The following is a 20,429-nucleotide window of genomic DNA, read 5'->3' as shown; positions in this document are numbered from 1 at the left end:
CTCATCACTTGAAAGCAGGCCAGCATCCCACACACTTGCATCCATGCTGCACCATGTATTTCTCTCCCCCTTTTTTTTTTTTTTCCTTCCCCTGAACAGCTCTTTGTGGTAATTGCGCACCGTTTCCATGGAAACAGGTAGCACCTCTTTTTGGTAAGATCATGCTTCTCGGTACATTCTCCGACTGAGGCAACATTTAAGTTTTATCGAGGGGGATTGAGTCTGTGCAGTTTGCAGGTGTATTGGTTCCAATTCGATGCACATATTAATATTAAAAGAAGTTGTGTTGTTATGTTAAGTTACGTTAAGAGACGACTTTGTGATAGCACGTAGTGTAGGCATGAAACCAATTTAACACTAACCCTGGACCCCACTGACCGCCACACTAGTGTTCTAGTGCTACTTAAAATAAGAAGAAGACAAGCGTGTACAATTAATAACTGCCAGCCATAAGTGTAGCAAGCCATTGTATATTCTCTTTAGTGTCTATCCAACTACAGAAAATGAGTGATCTTTTTAGCCATCAAACTGCAGCAATTGCAATAAAAATGATCATTGCTGTACACTGGAAAAAGTACATTTCCGTTGCATATGAGTAAAATGTGGTAAAATGCTGTAATTTCCCCCTCTTTTTCCTAGAGAATAATCAAATAATATGTTCGTGTAACACATTTTAATCATGCGCAACACGTGACATGTTCAAATTAAGTAAATTCAAATGACTTTTTTCAGTGTACTTAATAATCATAGATATCAGTAGCAGACAATTCTACTTAAAATTTTAAGAAATTTTCTTTGATTTGTGTCAATGTAGTAGATAAAGGGTGTTTTTAGCATGTGGATTTATACCACAACATGACTCAAGGTTTTTTTTTTTTTTTTTTTTGCGAATGGGCAGCTATAAGTGGTCCCATTGGCTGTGTTACAGCCAATCAGGCGAAGATCTTTGCAACTGAAGTGGGAGTGGATGCGTGCGTGCTTTTGCGTATGTTTAGTCTAGTCCTATCTAATCTATCGCTATGGAAAGTGCAGGCAGACAATTGTCCATATTAGAATTAGCAGTCAGAGGCACCTGTCTGTTTCTCGCCAAGGCGGGCTGAGATGGAATTAACCGGAAGGAAGGAAGTAAAGTTTCCCTCTCGCTGTCTGTGTCACTTGCAGGGACACAAGGAGACATTGTTAGCTGGTCAGGATTTGATTGGGGGGGGGGCATAGGGCAAGCAGAGTTCAAATACCTCTCTGCTGGATCACTGCCAGATTTCACAAAAGTCTATAGGTGAAAGATATAGGAGGACCAGCATTTAAAGGGCTGTTCGGTGTGGAGTGCAGTGAACCTTCCACCCACATTGTCACCGTGTTGCAAAGCTTGAGCGAAGTCTTTACATACAGGTATCAAGTCTTGTTTGAAGTAATATTTATGTGGATGTACTAGAATCATACTATTTCAGTTTGGCTGTGTTGTTTTCATTTTTGTCCACCCGTGTGTAATGATGTGGGTGCAGAATCAAGCAGGTTCAAATCCCGTGTAGTGTATAATTGCCATGTTTAAAATGTTCTCCTTTGTGCCTTTTCCCCAGGATACCAGCAAGGCATCCAATTTAAGATGCTCCGGGAAAGAAGAGCTGCCACAACCCCAACCACGCTTCAATGAACCTGAACACAATAGCAGGATGCCCTATGTAGTATTTAAAGTACTGCATGTATGCATCCGAGTAGCCTGTGTTCATATTGTTCTGTTATGGCCTGTCAGCTGAATGCAACTAGCAGCTACCACTTCCCTCTGACATCCAGGGAAGCTCCAGCGTGCCACAGTTCTCATCATTCGCAGAACGGAGGGAGACCTTCTCCTCTTCACAGGATGCCCAGCGCTTGCTCAGTAGTCAGTGTAGATCCTGTGGGGCTGGCAGCAGCTACATCTGGCTACTGGGTCTCCGTTGGTCACCAACGTCCTCGGGATCCAGGTTGTTCGAATTACTGTAGCTCATGTTAAACGTATGGGGTGTTTGCATGCATCGATGTCAATGCTCATGCTACTGAGGGAAACATTTGGGTACTTTCTGGACCTGGCATACAGTGTAGGACTCTGTGTGTCAGTCTACAGCTACATTGTCTGCTGGGTTTCAGGCATTACTCTCATAAAGCACAGTTGGCTTTTTTCTGCACTTCCATTGTTATTTTTAAGATCAAATGTCCTTTGTTGGAGGAAGCACAGGCCGTTGCAGATCATTTCACAACTTTGTGTTTATTGACTCATAAAACATTCTTCAAACAATAAAACAATTTTAAATGTCCGTTTCTGTACAATGCTTGCTAAGCAATTTTATTTATATATAGAAAATGTAAGAGGAGTTGTGTTAAAATGACAAAACCCCTTCAAATTTAATGGCAGGTACTCTGGAAAAAAATAACAGCATTCCATCAACAAATATTTTCAAGCAATAAATATGTATTTATAAATAGTGTAAATTTACATCAAGATTAGAAACAACGGAACAATCACAAATTAAACTTTATTTCATAAGTCTATGTGCAACCCATTTTCTTTGTGACTTGGCTAGTATATTTTTTTTTTTACTAGATTTTTTGTTTTGTTTTTTTACCTAAGAAAAAACAGTTTGGAAAAGAACAAGACAGAAAACAAAAGCTGAGAAAGAATAAACCAAAACAATCACATTACAAATTTTTTGTGAAGATATTGAGCCTCAAAATAGCATAGACCAAGAGCAGGCAAGTGCTCCTTAGGCGGGACAAACTGAAGATATTTGGGGAAATTGTTAAAAATCAAAAGCCAAAGCCTCTATGCAGACGAGAAAGTGAGAAAAGGGCAAGAAGGTGGTCAAGTCAGTAGTCTTTTAAGGGTGGTATAGCCAGTTATCAACAGTTAAGTATCTACAAAACATTTTATCACGCATTAAAAGAGACACTCCCCCTTCATCCTGCTGCTCCCAACCATTTTTGATTAAGTCCTCAACTGAAACAGGCTGAACCAGTCATTATAGAGAGGGTAGAGGGAGAAACAGTCCTGTGAGCAATCTTGGTACTGTCCCCATCTGGTTGGGGGCCTGTGCGCCAAATAGGTTGCATAGACAGACACGCAGCAGCCTCAGCCTCCAGCCGTCGCAATGGAGACCTGCCATGCGGGGAGGGAGGGGGTGGTGGCAAAGGTGGAGAGACGGCCTTGGCTTTCCTGAATATCAGAAAGGGGTCCGTGTACATGGATGTATTTTCATTTAAATTGGCTTCACGGTTCCGCTGTAGAAGAAATGGGTCTCCTAATGTCAAGATGAAGATGAATGAAGAGGAGGGGCCTATGGAAGGATGAATGAAAGACACAGACAGGCTCAAGTTAGCAAATCAATATCAAACTGATTTTCGCTCCTATGAGTCTAAAGCCACGCAGTGAGCTTATAAAATACATAAACTGTAGTAACCATATACATACGAGGTCTGTCACAAAAGTTTCAGGACTAGTGTCGAAGCAATATATTTCAAATCCACACTACAAGTTTTTCGCTTTGAAGTAATCTCCCTGGAGTCTAATGCATTTTACCAGCCTTCTCTTCCATGCCTTCATGCACTCCTGGAAGAATTCTTCTGGGATCCACCGCAAGTCCATCATTTACGTCAAAACGAGTTCCCTCGATGACCCCCCCCCCCTTGAGCTTGGGAAAGAGGTAAGAAAGTAAAAAAATAAATAAAAAATTCACACGGCGCCAGGTCGAGTGAGTAGGGAGGTTTCTCCAACATGGTGATATTCTTGTCGGTCAGGAACTGTTGGCTATTCAGAGTATTGTGAGCTGGCATGTTGTTGTGGTGAAGCAGCATGGTCAGTGTACTGCCACAACTCTCGCCTCTTGCACAATGAACAAAGCAAATGCTGAACAATGTAGATGCGATGTGCCAGCTCATCGTCTGATCAACAATGAAGGGGGAAAACTCGGGTTTGTAACATATCTAGTGAAACACCAGTCCTGAAACATTTCTGACACACCTCCTATGTTGCTGCTTCAGTGCAATTCACCGCCACCCCAGAATTTCAATAAAATACCTACCAACCGATAATAGGTAATAGACACGAAAACATTTCTCTCAATTCGATTTTTGAAACTTGAATCGATGGAATTATTTTTTTTTTTTGCTTACTCTGTGACTGGTTATTATTTAAAAGACACTTGTAATAAACTATACAACCATGATTAAAATAAATGATAGAAAACTAACTATTTTCTATGCTGCTTGAGGTTGTGGGTAAGCTGACTTTGGGCGAAAGGTGGGGAACACCCTTGACTGGTGGCCAGCCAAGCGCAGGGCACATATAAACAACCATTCACACTCACAACCACACCTATGGATAACAGTCAGAAGCAACTTTTTAGACTGTAGGAGGAAGCCGGAGTACGAGCAGAAAACCCACGCATTTGCAATCTCGATCTCTCGACTGTGTGGCAGACATGCTGTGCTGCCCTAAATTTATTTCCATTATCTTTAATTAAGACAAAAGGGAAGAGATATAAATTACACTATGTGCAAGGTGATCAGCTTCCTCAGAGCAAAATTGAGAAAAATATTTTCTAGGTTAGCATTAAATGATCAATTTGACACACTTAAACATTCTTCAGTGTACTAACGAACAAAAAGGAGGAGCTACATGGACCTCTAGTTTGCGCACTGAGATGTGAGTGATTTAGATGACGTCTCAATCATATCAGAGCTTTTATTTGCCCAAAGTTAATATCCAGTAAGTGTGACTTATTCACTCAGACGGGTTGTTATGTTAGCGCTCACTCCCATCCTGATGAAGTGCTTCGAGCGGCTAGTCATGCACCACATTAAGTCCTCCCTCCCCCCCTCCTTGGACCGCTTCCATTTTGCATATCGGTCCAACCGGTCAACCGATGACACCGTCTCCACTGCCCTCCACTCTGCTCCCACTCTAAGGATTCATATGTCAGACTGCTCTTCATAGACTTCAGCTCAGCATTTGATACCATCGTCCCTCAATTACTGATCTACAAATTGGACGAGCTGGGGCTCAACGCTTCGAGGTGCAACTGGCTGCCGGACTTTCTGACAGGGAGAATGCAGGCAGTACGGGTCCGGCACCATCACTCTGAACACGGGGGGCCCCCCCTCAAGGTTGTCTGTTGAGTCCCATCCTCTTCACCCTGCTGACCTACGACTGCACACCGACATACAGCTTCCAACCTCTTCATCAAGTTTGAAAGGGGTCCGTGCACCACCCGATCTGGCCAGGTGGTGCACGGAGAACAATCGCTCCCTAAATGTGGACAAAAACAAAGAGATTGTTGTGGACTTCAGGAGGGCGCACTCCCAGCATGCTACCACAGCACCGAGGACCTCTCCTGGACCAGCAACACCTCATCACTGGGCAAGAAAGCTCACCAGCGTCTCTACTTCGTGCGCAAGTTGAGAAGAGCCAGAGCCCCGACCTCCATCATGTGCTTGTTCTACAGAGGGACCATAGAGAGCATCCTGACCAACTGCATCCCTGTGTGGTACGGAGCCTGCACCGCATCCTGCCGCAAGACTCTCCATCGCATAGTGAGGGCAGCTGAGAAGATCATCGGAACCTCTCTTCCCTCCCTGCAGAACATTTACAGCACCCGCCTCACCCGCAAAGCCATCTGCATAGCGGAGGATGCCACCCATCCATCACACAGCCTCTTCACTGCTGCCATTACGGAGGAGTCTGCGTGCCAGGACTAGCCGACTCAAAGACAGTTTTATTCATCAGGCTGTCAGGAATCTGAACTCGATGCGCACTCTGCCCACTCTACCTCTTCTGTCCTCTGCCCACCTGAATCTGACGCCCCACATACATGCACACACACACACAAACCAGATTCCGGGTCGCACCAGCCACTTTAGCAGCATTGGGGTTTTGTCATCTAATTTATATTATATTTGCCTTGGTTCTCTGACCTTGACTATGTTGCACACGTCACCTGATCTTTGATATTGCACATTCAATTAATACTTTTTATACTGTGTCTATACCATAGTTTTATTTAGCTTTTTATATTGATATTATTTGTACTGTCTTTGTAGCACCGCGGGCCCTTGAGTACCGTAATTTCAATCCTCTGTATGTTAACGCATATTGAAGAATTGACAATAAAAGCACCTTGACCTCAATAGTTATGATACACCACTTTATCAATGTATTGCATACTATGTCATGAACTTGTTTGTTGCATGCGAGAGATATATGTACGTACATACATAATGAGACGCATGTACGTAAGCAGTCGCAATACCATCACTATAGCCATACGACATTTTTGTATCATGTCAAAAAATACAGGTATTACCATGGACTATATGATACAGTCGCTTACTTACACTGCCACATTCTCCACGTACTGTATGAGTTGTACCTTTTTCATCCCGGTAACATTGCATTATTCAAACGATTATTGAAATGTATGAATTGATTCAGGATTGCTTACATCTGCATCGTGATGCATCTAAAAATGTATTATTTCTTCCAATCCTAAAGAGGATCATCACTTTTTGTATGCATTGTATTTATTCCGGAACATTCCAGTAATTCTTGTGTCCAATTAGAAAGTAGATTTTATGGCAGCAGATGATTTTCTAAACCACAATCAAAACCTAATTAGAGTTCCGTGAATTCCCATAACCTAATAGTTTTTCAGCTCAAACGAGAGAGTGCCTGGAGTCAATTTTGACACCAATGTGTGGACTTACTAATGCAAATTGGTCGTAGACCTGCATGAGGTCCTCCATCCTGTGTTGCTCCAGCACCACAAAGTCATCCAGTGTGGCACTGCCTTTCCGGGCACAGTCCTGGCAGTGAACCACGTACTGCTTCTTGGACAGGAGCTCACGGCGCACAAATAACAGGTTGAACACCTCAACCTGAAGAGCATGCACCACACACAGACACAAATGAGAAAGGGTCTTAACCTGTATTGCACTTTTATTAACTGCAACGTACTTAATGTCATCTTATTCACACAACGGTGAAATAATTGTGTATTGATAGTGGCATGTGTTGCGTCTGATACTGGTGGTTTAGGATCTTGCTGAAAAATGTATTAACATGAACCACCTGTAACCTAGTTTGAGTTGAGAAATGACCACTCTACCACCCAAGCAGACCAAGCTACAATAGCACGTGGTCAGTGGAAGAAGTGACATTAGCTGAAGGTAGCACACAAATGCTGGAAGAACCATCGCTGTGTTACGAACCTCACAGATGGTGCAGTAGTGGGCCGGTTCGTCTCTGGTTCTGTTCCTCAGCAGTGTTTCTTTGCCAGCTGTCGCTAAGGCTTCCTTCACCCACTGGCACTGCTTCAGCGTCCGCAGCAAACAGTACCTGTGAAGAATGTGTCAGATGGGAAGGTTCTGGTAAATATCGTCAAAGAAATTAATCTCAACTGTAGAGAAGTGAAATGTGTGATAGGCTGACTCACTTGATCATCTCAAACAACTTGTGATCAGACACCTTTATGTTGCGTGCCATGTTCCAGGAGAGGTGCACCATTGGAACCATGGATTTCACACTTTGGAGCTTATTCCACTCATAACGCTCCACGGCCAACTTGTATTGATGGGCTTAAAAACACAGTCAAAGCAACAGGTCAGATAAGATACATTCATTTACAAATCCCAACTCCAGTGCAGTTTGGACGTTGTGTAAAATGTAAATAAAAACAGAATGCAATGATCTGAAAATCCTTTTCAACCTATATTCGATTGAATACACTACAAAGATATTTGATGATGATGAACGTTAGTTTTAAAAAAAAATATTCACTCATTTTGAATTTGATGCCTGCAACACATTCCAAAAATGCTGGTACAAGGGCAACAAAACAAAAATGGGAAAATAACCAGCCAGCAAGCAAGCAGACTAGCATCTCTCCAACAACTAGTTGCTTTTTTTACATTTTGGTCCATCATGGGTCTTGAACCCGTGATCTCTGATTCTAAAGGTCGAGTCCTTACAGATTGAAAAAAAAGTACTTCAAGAGTGTTTTCTCTTTGCGCTTAAACTTATTCAAGTAATTATTTGGAGGACCATTGACATTTACTTGAGTCATATTAACCTAAAGTAACAGTACACTTAAGTAAATTTTTTGCAACTACCCATGTATGGCAAATGTAGGCTTCGTACATACACGAATGGTTTCCTGTGGCATGTCAATATTAAACACCAGCTGCTTTGTATTAAAGTTGCACCTGCTGAGTGTAAAACAAAAACGGTGCAGGTAATGTAAAAGTAAAGGTAAAGTGTGTTGGAAAAGTCACATAATGTAGTGAGGAAATAGAGGCCAATCAGCTGAAAAAGGTCAATAATCAGCTGGAAAGCACAAATGTCATTGTAAAGGTCACACTGTATGAGAAACAATTTTCCTTTACCAAGTTTGAGTTCAGCAAGAACTGCTTGCTTTGTGGAAAATTAAAAATCTAGAGCTGTTTTTTTTTTCTGTCTGAGTGCCATTGAGCTGCCATACCTGTAAGTGGTCCAACGTTCCAGGCGATGTTATTGCACCAACCAATGGCCTGGACCCAGTGAACGGTGCCTGTGTTGAGCCAAACCAGATCACCCGGGCGCTGGATGAAGCGGTATACGGGCACATCAGCCTCATATAGGTCCTCCAGATTTGGCCACCAAGAGCCCATCAGGAAGTTAATATTGTTCCTGTGGGCGAGAGTGATAAGTACAGAAAAATGAGGTTGAATTGTTCTCCCATTGTTATCTGGAACAAATAGTAACTCAGAATGGGGCCTTACTTTTCACAGAAGTTGCTCATCACACCCCAGTAGGCCTCTGGTACAGCAAACCATTCACAGTCTCCAGGTCCGATGTTAATGTTGACTGAGCAGAAGTTGTTGGGCTCCTGGTGACCTGGCAGTGTGGGAAGAAAAAAAAAACCAACAAAAAAAATATCACTATTGCCCTTAATAGCCACATCCACCTTAGCAGAAGAAATAATAGACATGATCGATGTGATTGCACTAACCCGCTATCCGGCTCCCCGGGACCTTCATGTACAGCTGAACAGTGTTCATTCCCAGTATGGTGTGGCCCACGTGGCTAAGCAAGTTGCCGGCTGATACAACACGAGCGAATGCTGGCAGTTTACTGAGTTCCTGGAGCTGTTGCTTCCACCTGGTGGGAAGAGAGGAAAGTGTGTTTAAAGGCAGATCACAATTAAATAGGCCGCAGACCAGCTGGCCAAATTTGAGCCACACTTACTTCCTTTCATCTGACACGTCAATGTTTGTTCCAAACTTGATGTGCTTTAAGGGTCCTCTTCTTTTGCGCACAACACTGCCAAATGACAAGCATACTTCCTCAATGACTCTGGCAGTTGTCAAACATTATATTATAGAAACATTAGTAAATGAAAAAGTTTCTGGAGTGTTCTGTTTCTTATCTCTCGTACCTCTCTGCTACTGGCTCTGTGTCACAGGGTTCTTTGAGTGCCTTCTTTTCATTTTCCTCCTGAAAATTTTGACATTTGCATTATATGTGACATTGGATATTTATTTTTCATGACTATTTTCTTTACGAATGAACATAATGATCCTTGTTGGGTGTGTCATCTTGTCACTGACCCGTAGGGACTCTTGGAAGGAAGCAGCCTGATACTGCGCATACTTGGCGATGGTTGTATGGGCTCGAGCACTTTCACAGCGCCACATTTTCTTGGTGCCCGTCACATCCCAGTTTTCATCCGCAGGTTGTGACAGCTGCGTCCACACTTCCACCAAGTGCTCCGGGTTGGCCTCAACCAACGTCTTTGTTGAGAAAAGGCCCAGGTCTGCAGATAACCACCAACAACCAGATAAACGCTCAGTGACAAATACATCTCTTTCGGTTGGCTGTTGCATGTGCATGTAGCCATTTGGCTTAATGCACAATATCAGACAGTAATTTCAATATTTACCCAGTTTGAGTGCTCCAGCCAGTCCTCTGATGACAGTGACAGGATTGGAGGGATTTGTGCAGAACTGGTGCAGTGGTGGGAAAAAAGCATCTCTTTTGTTCTCCAACTGGTTCAAACAGGAAACAGGATGGCAAGAGTATTACTTAGAAAAATATTCTCACACTGTGTTCCAAATTATGAGGAATCTGGGATTTAAGTAAAAACGTTTAGTTTTCACTTTTCTGTGGAGGTTTTGACAATTTTTTTGATTACTGATATCAATATCAAACAAGTTTGATAATTATGTTTCCAACTAAGCCTAATGAAAGGGAAATTATTTGAAGTTGTGGCAAATCATCGAGTGAATCACAGTTTTTATGCATAATGGGGGGGAAAAAAATTCTATTTGCTTATGAAAAGCGTGAAATAGTCCAATGCGTTGCAAAAGGAATGAAAACATTGGGCATTTAATTTGACTCCAAGAAAACAGGTTTAGTATGGAATACAGGGGGGGGGGGGGGGGGAACGAAACAAAAAAAATAAAAAATAAAGAAAACAGCTGGAACTAAAAGGTGTATTCAGGAAAGTTTCTGTGAAAGACCAGCTGTTAAAGGCCACTGATCTGAAGCTACTTGTGTTTCTGGAGACCCCAAAAAGTCTCAATGCAGGATCCTGCGACGCTTGCAATCATGCATGAACCTGTATTTTGACCACCCCTAACCACTTGCACAAGGAGGAATGTTTTTATTTTTGTTTCAAGAATACAAATTAAGCAGTTTTTTTCCAGTGATGAATGGAGTTGTGGATGGTTGGTGGATAGCCACCATGTTCCAACAAGATTCAATCAAAATCCTCAAGGATTTGGCGGAGTGATGTTTTGGCCTGGAATAGTATGGAAGTTAGATGGTAGGCCCCCTTAGGGTGCCTGAAGGTATAAAAATGATCCCTGCAAAATACAGTATGTGGTGTTTCTAACCTGGGCATTGTAGAAAAAAAGAACAACCTTCTGCAGTAAAATATCTATCCTGCAAGAAAACGCACAAACCCATGCAGTGAAAAATACTGCAATAGGTATGAATCAGATCTGGGCAAACTACAGACTGCGGGCCTCATCTGGGTCATCTCGAGTCTCTGTCCGACACTTGCAATGTCTTTACGAAGTCATAAGAACCTGTGGATCATCTTTAAAATAAGGATCTATGAGAGTGGATTGAGCATATTTCCAAACAACAACTCTGGGAGGCAATCATCAGCTATATGTGGAATGTCACGTGACCAAACCCGGAAAACAGATTAGCAGACTTCCTGCTGTATGCTGCAAAAACGGGCATATCTACGGGTTGGTGACATAATAGTACGAAGCCGTACTTGCTATATTGTGTTTTCTTTGTGGCTGGTGTCTTCGGACAACAGTTAAATACAACTGTATATAATTTATTTATACAAATATGATATGTACGTACGTAAACATGAACAAAGCCTAAACATCGGGCATTGTCATCTTTGGTGGCTCTGTGGTGACATCTTGTATAAAACAAAAGACACTGTAGACATTTAAAGATCCTACAGGTGCTTTGTCCCAGACTCCTGCTATTGAAGCACTTCTTCCGGCACGAGCAAATGGCGGAATCAATTTACCAGAGTCGGAAGATGTGCTTTCACCTGCTTTGCCGAATGCGGAAGTAGGTAGTGCATACAGCCTTTTCTTGCATCCTCAAATAATTTACAGGCAGAAACTAACCATGGATTAAAATTTTAAAGTATATGTTAAATTGTAACTTGATTGTTTTTTTGTTGAAATAGCATTTGTATTGTTATTTAATGACAGAGATCTTCACAACCCTTTTTTTTTTTTTTTTTTAAAACTGTTGTGCATGAATTGTAACATTGTATTCTGAGGCTTTTGCAAAAAATAACAAATAAATAAATTAAAAACTGTTGTCATGAGGGAAGCACCAATACCAGTATTGATAAGTCTGTAGTCAGACTTGGGGAAAAAATGCTCCGTTAGGAAATTGACCCTGTGACTGCAAATTATGCTCTGAAAAGTGGATGATGAACTCCGCTCGGTGAGTTGCGGTGGCGGATCTTCTGGCAAGCACCAAGTTTCTTGAGCCCCGTCACCTGCTCTGCACTGCTTGGCTCTTGGCTGAGCTAGCCGCGCTCCCGCCAGGAAGCTGCAGTGGAAAAAACCGAATGGGCACTGCTGCACGGCACGTCAAGTTCAGAGAAGTGAGCAATGGTGTCAAAGTATAACTTCAGTTTTCCTTTCAGTTTTGTTTTGTAACTTTATTACTGCTATTCTTAAAAATCAGTCTTGTATTTCTTTTTCCTCACTTTATTTTGTAGTTAACACAGAGGAAACATGGCATCCTCCCAGATTCTGCGTTCTTTTTTGTCTCTTATTTTGTAGTCGCCGTCTTGTTGTTTAAAAGTTTGCAAACTGTAATAGTGCATTACTGCCATCCATTGATCTGCAATTATTGTTTTGGTTAATTTTCATAAAACAAGCAAACAAAAAAAATCTTAGATTTTCTAATTATTTTATATTGTCCTGTTGTCCTCAAAAATTAAAATAAATGCAGAAATAGTTCCTCAGTTACTCCCTGGGTATTCACTTAATATCAAGCTATCATGTGGCACTTTTCACCACAAAAGCTATTTTTCTTTTCTATACTCAGCTTGATAGGTACAGTTGATAACTTCAATAAAATAATGTTTCCTTATACACAGACATGGTATCTTCTTTTATTTAGCAATAGTTCTTCATGTACTTATACTTCTCTTTCATCTATCATACTTCACTTACTTTTACTTCACAATTACATTAAATTAGGTCCAATTCATTACATATTTTACATTCCACGTTTTCATGTTCTCCATAATATAAAGTTTCATTTATTCAACACCGAACTTCTTGTCTCCTCCCACTAAAGGGTTTCAATTATCTTCCTTTACTTCATTTTTATCTACAGTATGCACTACTTTTACATAGTGCCCAACAGTGTTCAGGCTGCGACACCACATAACAGAAATGCCTAGCGTAACTGGTCACATTTAAGTGGAATGTGTGGCAAGACTATGAGGAAAAACATTGTTGGATGGTAAAATGCCAGTAATTACCAGTTGTCACTCTAAAAAGTGTTTTATTTGAGTGAAACGGATGCCATGTTCAAGAAAAGTTAGTCTTTTTGGACAATATTTGATTAGAATAAAACATTTTCATCACAATTGCAAGACATAATGCCATTATCGGGTATGAGTACTCTGTGTCAGCGAGTATTCAAATAAGTACTTGTATTCGGTCTTAACGCGATATCGGTTTATATCTATTTGTCGTCATTTGTGGTTCTTAACTCAAGTATTATAGATTTTTTAATTGTTCATTAAAACTGTATTCAATATAAAATTGCATAGACTTGAAAGAAGATGAACAAAAACTGCAAATGCATAATCATTTAGAACACAGTGAAGATGCATCACAATGCATATATGAGCAATTCTGGAAGTGCAATGAGGGCCACACACAGCCAATGGGATGGTTGCAAGTGAGGAAAAGAGCGGTGCCAGGTCATACCATCCACGATAACGGTACTTTTTTTTTTAACACGATACAAAAATATGCTGAAATTGTCAATGAAGAGTACATCCTCGCGTGCACAAAAAAAAAAAAAAACAGTCAAGCCAAAGCATGTCTCAGAGAAAACCAGCAGCATGTTGGACTCCATTGAGGACGATATTGTACTGAAAAGGGCAATGACTTAAGGACCTATGTGGTCTTCATGGTCCATATTTCACCAACAAGCTCTATGTATTTTTTGTTCAAGAAAATGAAACTCGCAGTCATTTCCAATGATAATCATTTTTGGAGCAATTGTTAAGTACAAATTGCCTTTGGAACGCCCCGCTTTCATCTCCAAAATAACCCCCAGCCCACCAAATTTTTTTAAACAAGTCTTCCAATATGTTTCACAGTCACAATTTTCATTCATTATTGTATTTAAAAAAAAAACACAGACTTTCAATATAGGTAACACTGCAGAATACATATAAATTCAATGAGGAAATGTAATCTGCGCCTGCTATTATGCCCACATTTTGGACATGTCAGCCTGTCACAGGCTGATTCGTGCAAAATGTGGGCAGGCCAAAATCTGCCTGAAAATCAAATATTTATCATAAAACGAGCCTAAAATAACTACTGAGTCAATTTTGGGAGGAATTTTTTTCTGCAGATATCATTAAGTACAAACCTATGGAATAAGTGCCAATGTTCTCAACATTAAAGGTGCCATATTTTACCAAACCAACTTTATGTAGTATTTGGGATGTAATATTGGCTTTATGGTGCCTCAGTAAAGATGTGAAATATGAATTAAAATTGTCCACGCATTCCCGAGTTCCAGATGTTTTTACAGAAAAATGCATCCAAACTAATCGGGATATACTTCATCATGCAACAAGACAATGGACTTCATCAGGGGGAAAAATGGGAAGGTCTTAGACTGGCCAAGTCAATCACCGGACCGTAACCCAATAGAGCACAGGTGTCAAACTGGTAGCCCAGGGGCCTGATCCGGCCCGCCACGTCATTTTATGTGGCCCGTGAGAGTGTGCATCAACTTTGTGTTTCTTGCTAAAATACCAAAATTGCAATTTGACTTCACTTTTAAAAATATTGAGATATTGCAAGCATGTTTTGTTACCAACCCCCCTTTTAAAATAAAATTGATTTATACTGTTTTATACAGTTTTTACTGGCTTCTGATTTCAAAAGTAATTACCCATTAATTTGCATATATTTAATAATATGAGGCAATCATAGGGGTTTGCAGCTGTAACGGCCCTCAGAGTAGAACCATAACGCGACAAAAATGAGTTTGACACCCCTGCAATAGAGCATGCATTTTACATCCTGAAGAGGAGAAACCCCCAGAAACAAACAAGAAAGAGGCTGCAGTGAAGGCCTGGAAAAGCATTTCAAATGTAGAATGCAACAGTCTGGTGAAGTCAACGGGTTGCAGGCTTGAAGCAGTTTTTGCAAGTAAGGGTTATGCCACCAAATATTAAATGTTATTCACTTTAAGTTGATTTAATAATGTTTGTTCCAATGCTTTTGCAACTTGAAAAGTGGGTGGCTTCAAACAAAAGGTGCTGTGTCCTGAGTCGTTTAGCGAATCTAGATGTAAATACCACGAAATAAAAGCTAGAATTCTGAACTTTTGTCTCATATTCATCTTTTGATCTTAAACCCAAATGTCTTCCGTATACAACAAAAACAAACGAATTGACCTTGCCGTTCCAATACTTTTTGAGGAGACGGTAAATAAAAGGGTGTATCCTTACAAAAAAAATGTATGTATGGGAATCAATGGGCCAACATTAGCAATCTCAGTGAACAACTGTCACGAGGTGTGTCAGATACCGTAATTTCTCGTGTATAATGCGCACCCATGTATAATACGCACCCCCAAAGTTGACCTCAAAATTCTGGAAAACCTTTCTACCCATGTAAAATGCATTTTTACAATGCATGATTTTGCTTCTACCCATATGATCAAAACATGAAGTTTGATCTGTCATGAGCTGCCCTGCAGTTCCATTGTTGGATCCTGGGTGGCGCTTTGCGCCCTCTCGCCCGCTCTTTCCCCTCCCCCTCTCTCTTTCCAGCACCTTCCTTGGCCATGCCATTTTGCTTCTACCCATATGATCAAGACGAAGTATTTACCGTAATTTGTTTGTTTTTTCAAAGAATTATTCTGAAATTAAGCACTTTATTGGAACACACAATACTTTTTTTTTTTACTTGCTCTTATTTTGAAATTCAGAGCCCTACTTTTATTTAGTAAATTAGAAAACACAGTTGTGCTCATATATTTGATTACCCAGGCAGAATTTGTAAGATGGGTACAATTCTTTAAAGAAAACACGAAGGACCAGATGAAACACGTTTAATTTTATTTTAATGGGATTAAAATTAAACGGTCAAGCATTTCAGAAAAGCATCATCATTAAACAAAACATAACCATAAAGAAATTAATAATGGTTGTCGTTCAGTCATATTTACAAATTCTGCCAGGCTATGTAAACTTATGAGCACAACTGTACATATATGTACAGAAGCGTATTGCATTCACTTGAATAAAAATTAAAAAAACTCCTGTTTTTCTGAGTAATTATTTTGAGGGCTTGGTTTTTTTAAATATTTTTTTCTGTTTTTCTGAGTATATATTTCTGTATTTCTGACAAGTTATTTTTTTCAGTTTTTCCATCTAATTTCTTTCCCGTTTTATGACTATTTTTTCCCGTTTTTCTGACTAATCCCCCGTTTTTATGACTAATAACAATACCACCTATGTGACTCAAAGACAGGAGTATCTCACAGTATCTTAAACCCATATCAAAATAAAACTTGATCAAACTAAATAAGCCGGTCATGTTTCTTACTACGTAGTCCGCAAAGAGTCATTTGCAGTTCGCAGGTTCTCACGTGAGTTTGATGTGTTTGATAACGCAGAAAAACAAATTAGTCAGAAAAACAGGTGGAAAAAAATAGTCAGAAAAACAGAACAAAATAGTCAGAAAAACAGGGGGTAAAACATTACTCAGAAAAACAGGGGGAGAATTGTCATAAAACAGGGGAGAGGGGGGGAATTAGACAGAAAAACTGAGAAAAATAATTAGTCAGAAAAATGGAAAAACATTTTTTTTTTTTGGTTTGTTTTTTAAGTGAGTGCAATACACTTCCGTATATGTGCAGTCATACGTACCCCTGTCATATTGGAATGAAAGGGTAGGCTACACCTTATTTATAACCACTAGGTGGCGGTGGGCTATTAGAATGAAAGTGTACACCTTTCTCATAACCATTGGGTGGGGGGCGGAATTTTGGAATGAACGTGTACAGATTTTTTTATAAGCACTAGATGGCGGCATACATTTATAAAATGTGAGAAAAAAAATCAATTTGCCCCTATATCCATGTATAATGCGCACTATTGACCTTTGACAATTTTTTTGGGGGGAAAATGCACATTATACACGAGAAATTACAGTAAGTTCCAAGACAAAAGATATTGTATATTTCAAAGCCAAACTACCCTTTTTCAGCCAGAGTACAAATATTTTTGAGTACTCGCCAATATGAAGTACCATCTTTTGATGATTACATCTTGTAGTTGTGATGAAAATGGGGTTTTATTTTAATAAAATACTATTCAAATGCGAAGCAAAACTTTTCTTGAAACAGTTTCACTTGACTAACAATTTTTGGAGTAACAATTTTAACATCCTACCTCATGTTTATCTAACAGTCTTGGCACACAAAATGAAGACTGTTACACAAGGCATTTTAGTTTGAAAATAAAACTTTGGCAAGACAACTGAAGTGATACATTATCACATCGCTTAGTTCTCTGTACTTGGGACTCTTTTTAAAAAAAGTGATAATCAGGTTCTTTTTATGAAGAGTATTATGTATTAGCTCTAGAACTGTCATTATGCAAATAATGTCAGCACAAATGAAGATCCTTGATTTAAAGATCCAGTTTCACTTGTGCATGTCCTTGTGTACTTGGATTTGCATGGCTTAATCTTCAAGATTATATAAAAATGGTACTGGCAGGATCAAACGGGTAGCCTCTAGGGCCCGTGGGCTGGAGAACGGCCAGGCCAGGCAGGCGATGCGGCTTTCCTGACGAAACCACAGCTAACTCGGCTGGAGCCGAACAGCGCGGATGGGAGCGGGCGATGGGGCTCAGGAAAGTCTGTGCTTGAGAGACGGCTTTCCACTGCAACTCGCGGGACAGTCGCCGCCTTAGCTGAGTTCATCATCAACCATTTTGCAGACCATAATTTGCAGTCGCTAAAAGTGTTGGCATCCATGCTAATCTTAAAAGTAATTCCACATGGCTGACATGGTGCCTACCCACCAGAGGGTATGTCAGGCTGGCGAAGTTTTCTCAGTGTTGTAGCATTGGAGCCTTTTTATGAGATCGAGCACACACGTACAGTATCAGAATGTCTTTAAACATTGGAAAAAGCTAGCAGTGGCTTTTTTCAATGCCAAGAATATTTGGGGGACAAATTTTAAATTTGAATTTCTCTCTACCATTGTATAGTGATACAATTTGTAGAAAACAGAGGTGGCTGTTATGGTAACTTATTTTAGTCATGGAGATATGGATCATTACATAGACTATTTTAAAAGGTAGTATGTAGTCACACAGTAAAGGAAAAATATATGAAGAAAATATGCACCTATTTGAAAATCGAAATACCAAATCAAATCGTGAGGTGGTGAGAGATTATCACCCTTAATTTATACAATGGCTGTGTGAAATAACAAATCGTATTAATAATATATCAAATATCGCAGTGCGAAAACAAAAACATCTATCGCAAAATATAAGCCTCTATCGATTATATTGTTATTTGGATGTGTTGGGTATTGGGTTAGCCCTGACGCTACAGTAATACAGTAATGTAGCATCTGAGATGGAAACACAAGAGTCATCTTTCTGTCACATCATCCTCGCGCCTCACTCTCCAGGTATGACTAAGGCCTGGTACACACAAAGATTTTTCCATTCTTAAAATATTTTTATCTGCTACAGACCCCAAATATAAAGATACAAAATCGGGCATTCAACAGTTTTGGTCGTCGTGTGTGTTGTGGTCCGAGAATCTCAACACAGCAGACCACACACTTAAGGATTCATTTGTACTGCCGATCTCGAAGACTCACGTGATCTCACATAATCACACAAAACCGAAGAACAAGAAAGTGTTCCTGAAGGTTGCCGGAGCCGAGAGCCTTGTAAAATGGCGATGTTCTCACAAAAAGGCTTGCTTTGGAAAATACTTCTTGGCTTCTGGGGAAACCATTTTTATACATAAAATGACATCGGGTAAGACATTTTTGTTTTCATTTACGGTCGCTTCCATATTCGTCAGTCTCGGGTGCTTCTTTGATTGGCTATATTCTGTTCCACGTCACCAATCTCGGCGTCATGGCTCGGGTGAAGTCGGCGTTCCCCATACACATGACAAGCTTTGGTCGTAAATATTGAACGTGTTTCATTATTTAAGATTGTTGGCCAGAACCTGTCTCGAACCCTAAAATCGGGATGAATCCACTCATAACACACATCAAACCTAAGGAATATCTTATAGGATAAACTTATAAGACTTCATATTGTCTTGAGTTTCACGTGCTTGGTTGGGAGGCGGCAAAATTGCCACAAAAACAGGCCGATTGTGTGTGTACCGGGCCTAATTGACTCAAGCTCAATCCAAATGTTACACTAATGTAACTGTTTGTTTAAGCGTGTGTTAATTGAGCATATCTGGAGTGTGGGGTGCAGGGAAGATGTCCTCAAGTGGCGACTGTTATATTACGTTGGTCACTTTGTGAACTGTGTTTAATTAATTCACTGCCATTGCTGGCTTGAGAAGTCAAATATCCATGTTAACTGGAAGGGCTGGCAGTGAATGAGTTAAGTTAGTCTGTTAAGTCCAGTTTGCATGCACTCCAAGAGAGTAGGAGCATGGGCTTTAGTGAGATAAGAGTGACCTTAGTTCTCCTACACTGCAATAACTACGCTAACATAGTATCAATAGTGAGTGAAGGTTAATGGAACTGCAGCAATGCTACTATTTTGCGGGAGCTTATTTACATCACATGCAAATATTTATGGAACTGCTAGAGGAGCATGGATGTAAACAACATTGGACACTCCATTACAATATACAGAACAACAGTGTACATTCCTTGAAAGTTGGTTGTACAGTGATTTTGCGTTTTCTATAAAACAACTTTTTTTTAAATAAACGGGGAAAATAGAAGAGAAAATTGCAATTGATTTCATGTAATTTGAAGGAAAAAATACGATACTGGGATATATATCGTTATCGGAACACAAATTATCCACATCGGATTGCACTAATCTATTCACGTAACTATATTATCTTTAGCTCAAAAGAGAGCAGACATGGGTCATGTGAATTAATCTCTCTGCTACTCACATAGATGCTGGGGGTCGGTGGGTTGAGCTTGTCTTTGGGCAGGGCTGGCGTGGGAGGAGGGGGCAGCCGTGGTGGCGGGCACTTGTCGAGAAGGATGCTGCTGTTGGAAAGCCCATTTTTGCCCAGGTTTCTGCACACACATGAATAAAATCAGGCAATTTTCCAAGAACAGTCTATTACAAATTTTGAATAATTTACAATTTTCTTGCAATTTGTTCAAAAATTATGATCAAATCCAAACTGAATAAAGCCACCCAATTTTTAATGAGTAAAACAGTCAATAAATGTAAACATTATGTGACGCAAAATATCTGCATAGCAACAACACGGCTACACAATTACGTAACCGTTTCTGATGCTTCAGTGACTGTAAAATTCCACTGGAGGGAGCCATCAGCAAACGAACATTTGCGACACATTTGTCTCACCTGCAGGCTTTCAGCACGTCTGTGGAGCTGGGGTAGATAGATACAGAGGAC

At 40.3% G+C, this 20,429-nt stretch overlaps 1 protein-coding gene across 1 annotated transcript in view; it reads right to left on the bottom strand.

Annotated features, from left to right (window-relative positions):
• Positions 1 to 2,223: 2,223 nt before the first annotated feature.
• LOC133489344 (histone demethylase UTY-like) overlaps positions 2,224 to 20,429 on the bottom strand; it is a 77,785-nt gene continuing 59,579 nt past the window's right edge. Inside the window, 13 exon segments of the mRNA XM_061798355.1 lie at positions 2,224 to 3,308; positions 6,733 to 6,903; positions 7,237 to 7,363; positions 7,461 to 7,602; positions 8,505 to 8,692; positions 8,785 to 8,899; positions 9,015 to 9,163; positions 9,251 to 9,325; positions 9,441 to 9,499; positions 9,613 to 9,818; positions 9,945 to 10,050; positions 19,951 to 20,080; positions 20,379 to 20,428. Of these exon segments, the coding sequence (XP_061654339.1) occupies positions 3,279 to 3,308; positions 6,733 to 6,903; positions 7,237 to 7,363; positions 7,461 to 7,602; positions 8,505 to 8,692; positions 8,785 to 8,899; positions 9,015 to 9,163; positions 9,251 to 9,325; positions 9,441 to 9,499; positions 9,613 to 9,818; positions 9,945 to 10,050; positions 19,951 to 20,080; positions 20,379 to 20,428 (1,548 nt within the window). The 3' untranslated portion in view covers positions 2,224 to 3,278.

The sequence above is a fragment of the Phyllopteryx taeniolatus genome, chromosome 1, assembly GCF_024500385.1.
Source record: "Phyllopteryx taeniolatus isolate TA_2022b chromosome 1, UOR_Ptae_1.2, whole genome shotgun sequence".
Taxonomy (NCBI): domain Eukaryota; kingdom Metazoa; phylum Chordata; class Actinopteri; order Syngnathiformes; family Syngnathidae; genus Phyllopteryx; species Phyllopteryx taeniolatus.
This window is presented reverse-complemented; position numbering and strand designations above follow the sequence as displayed.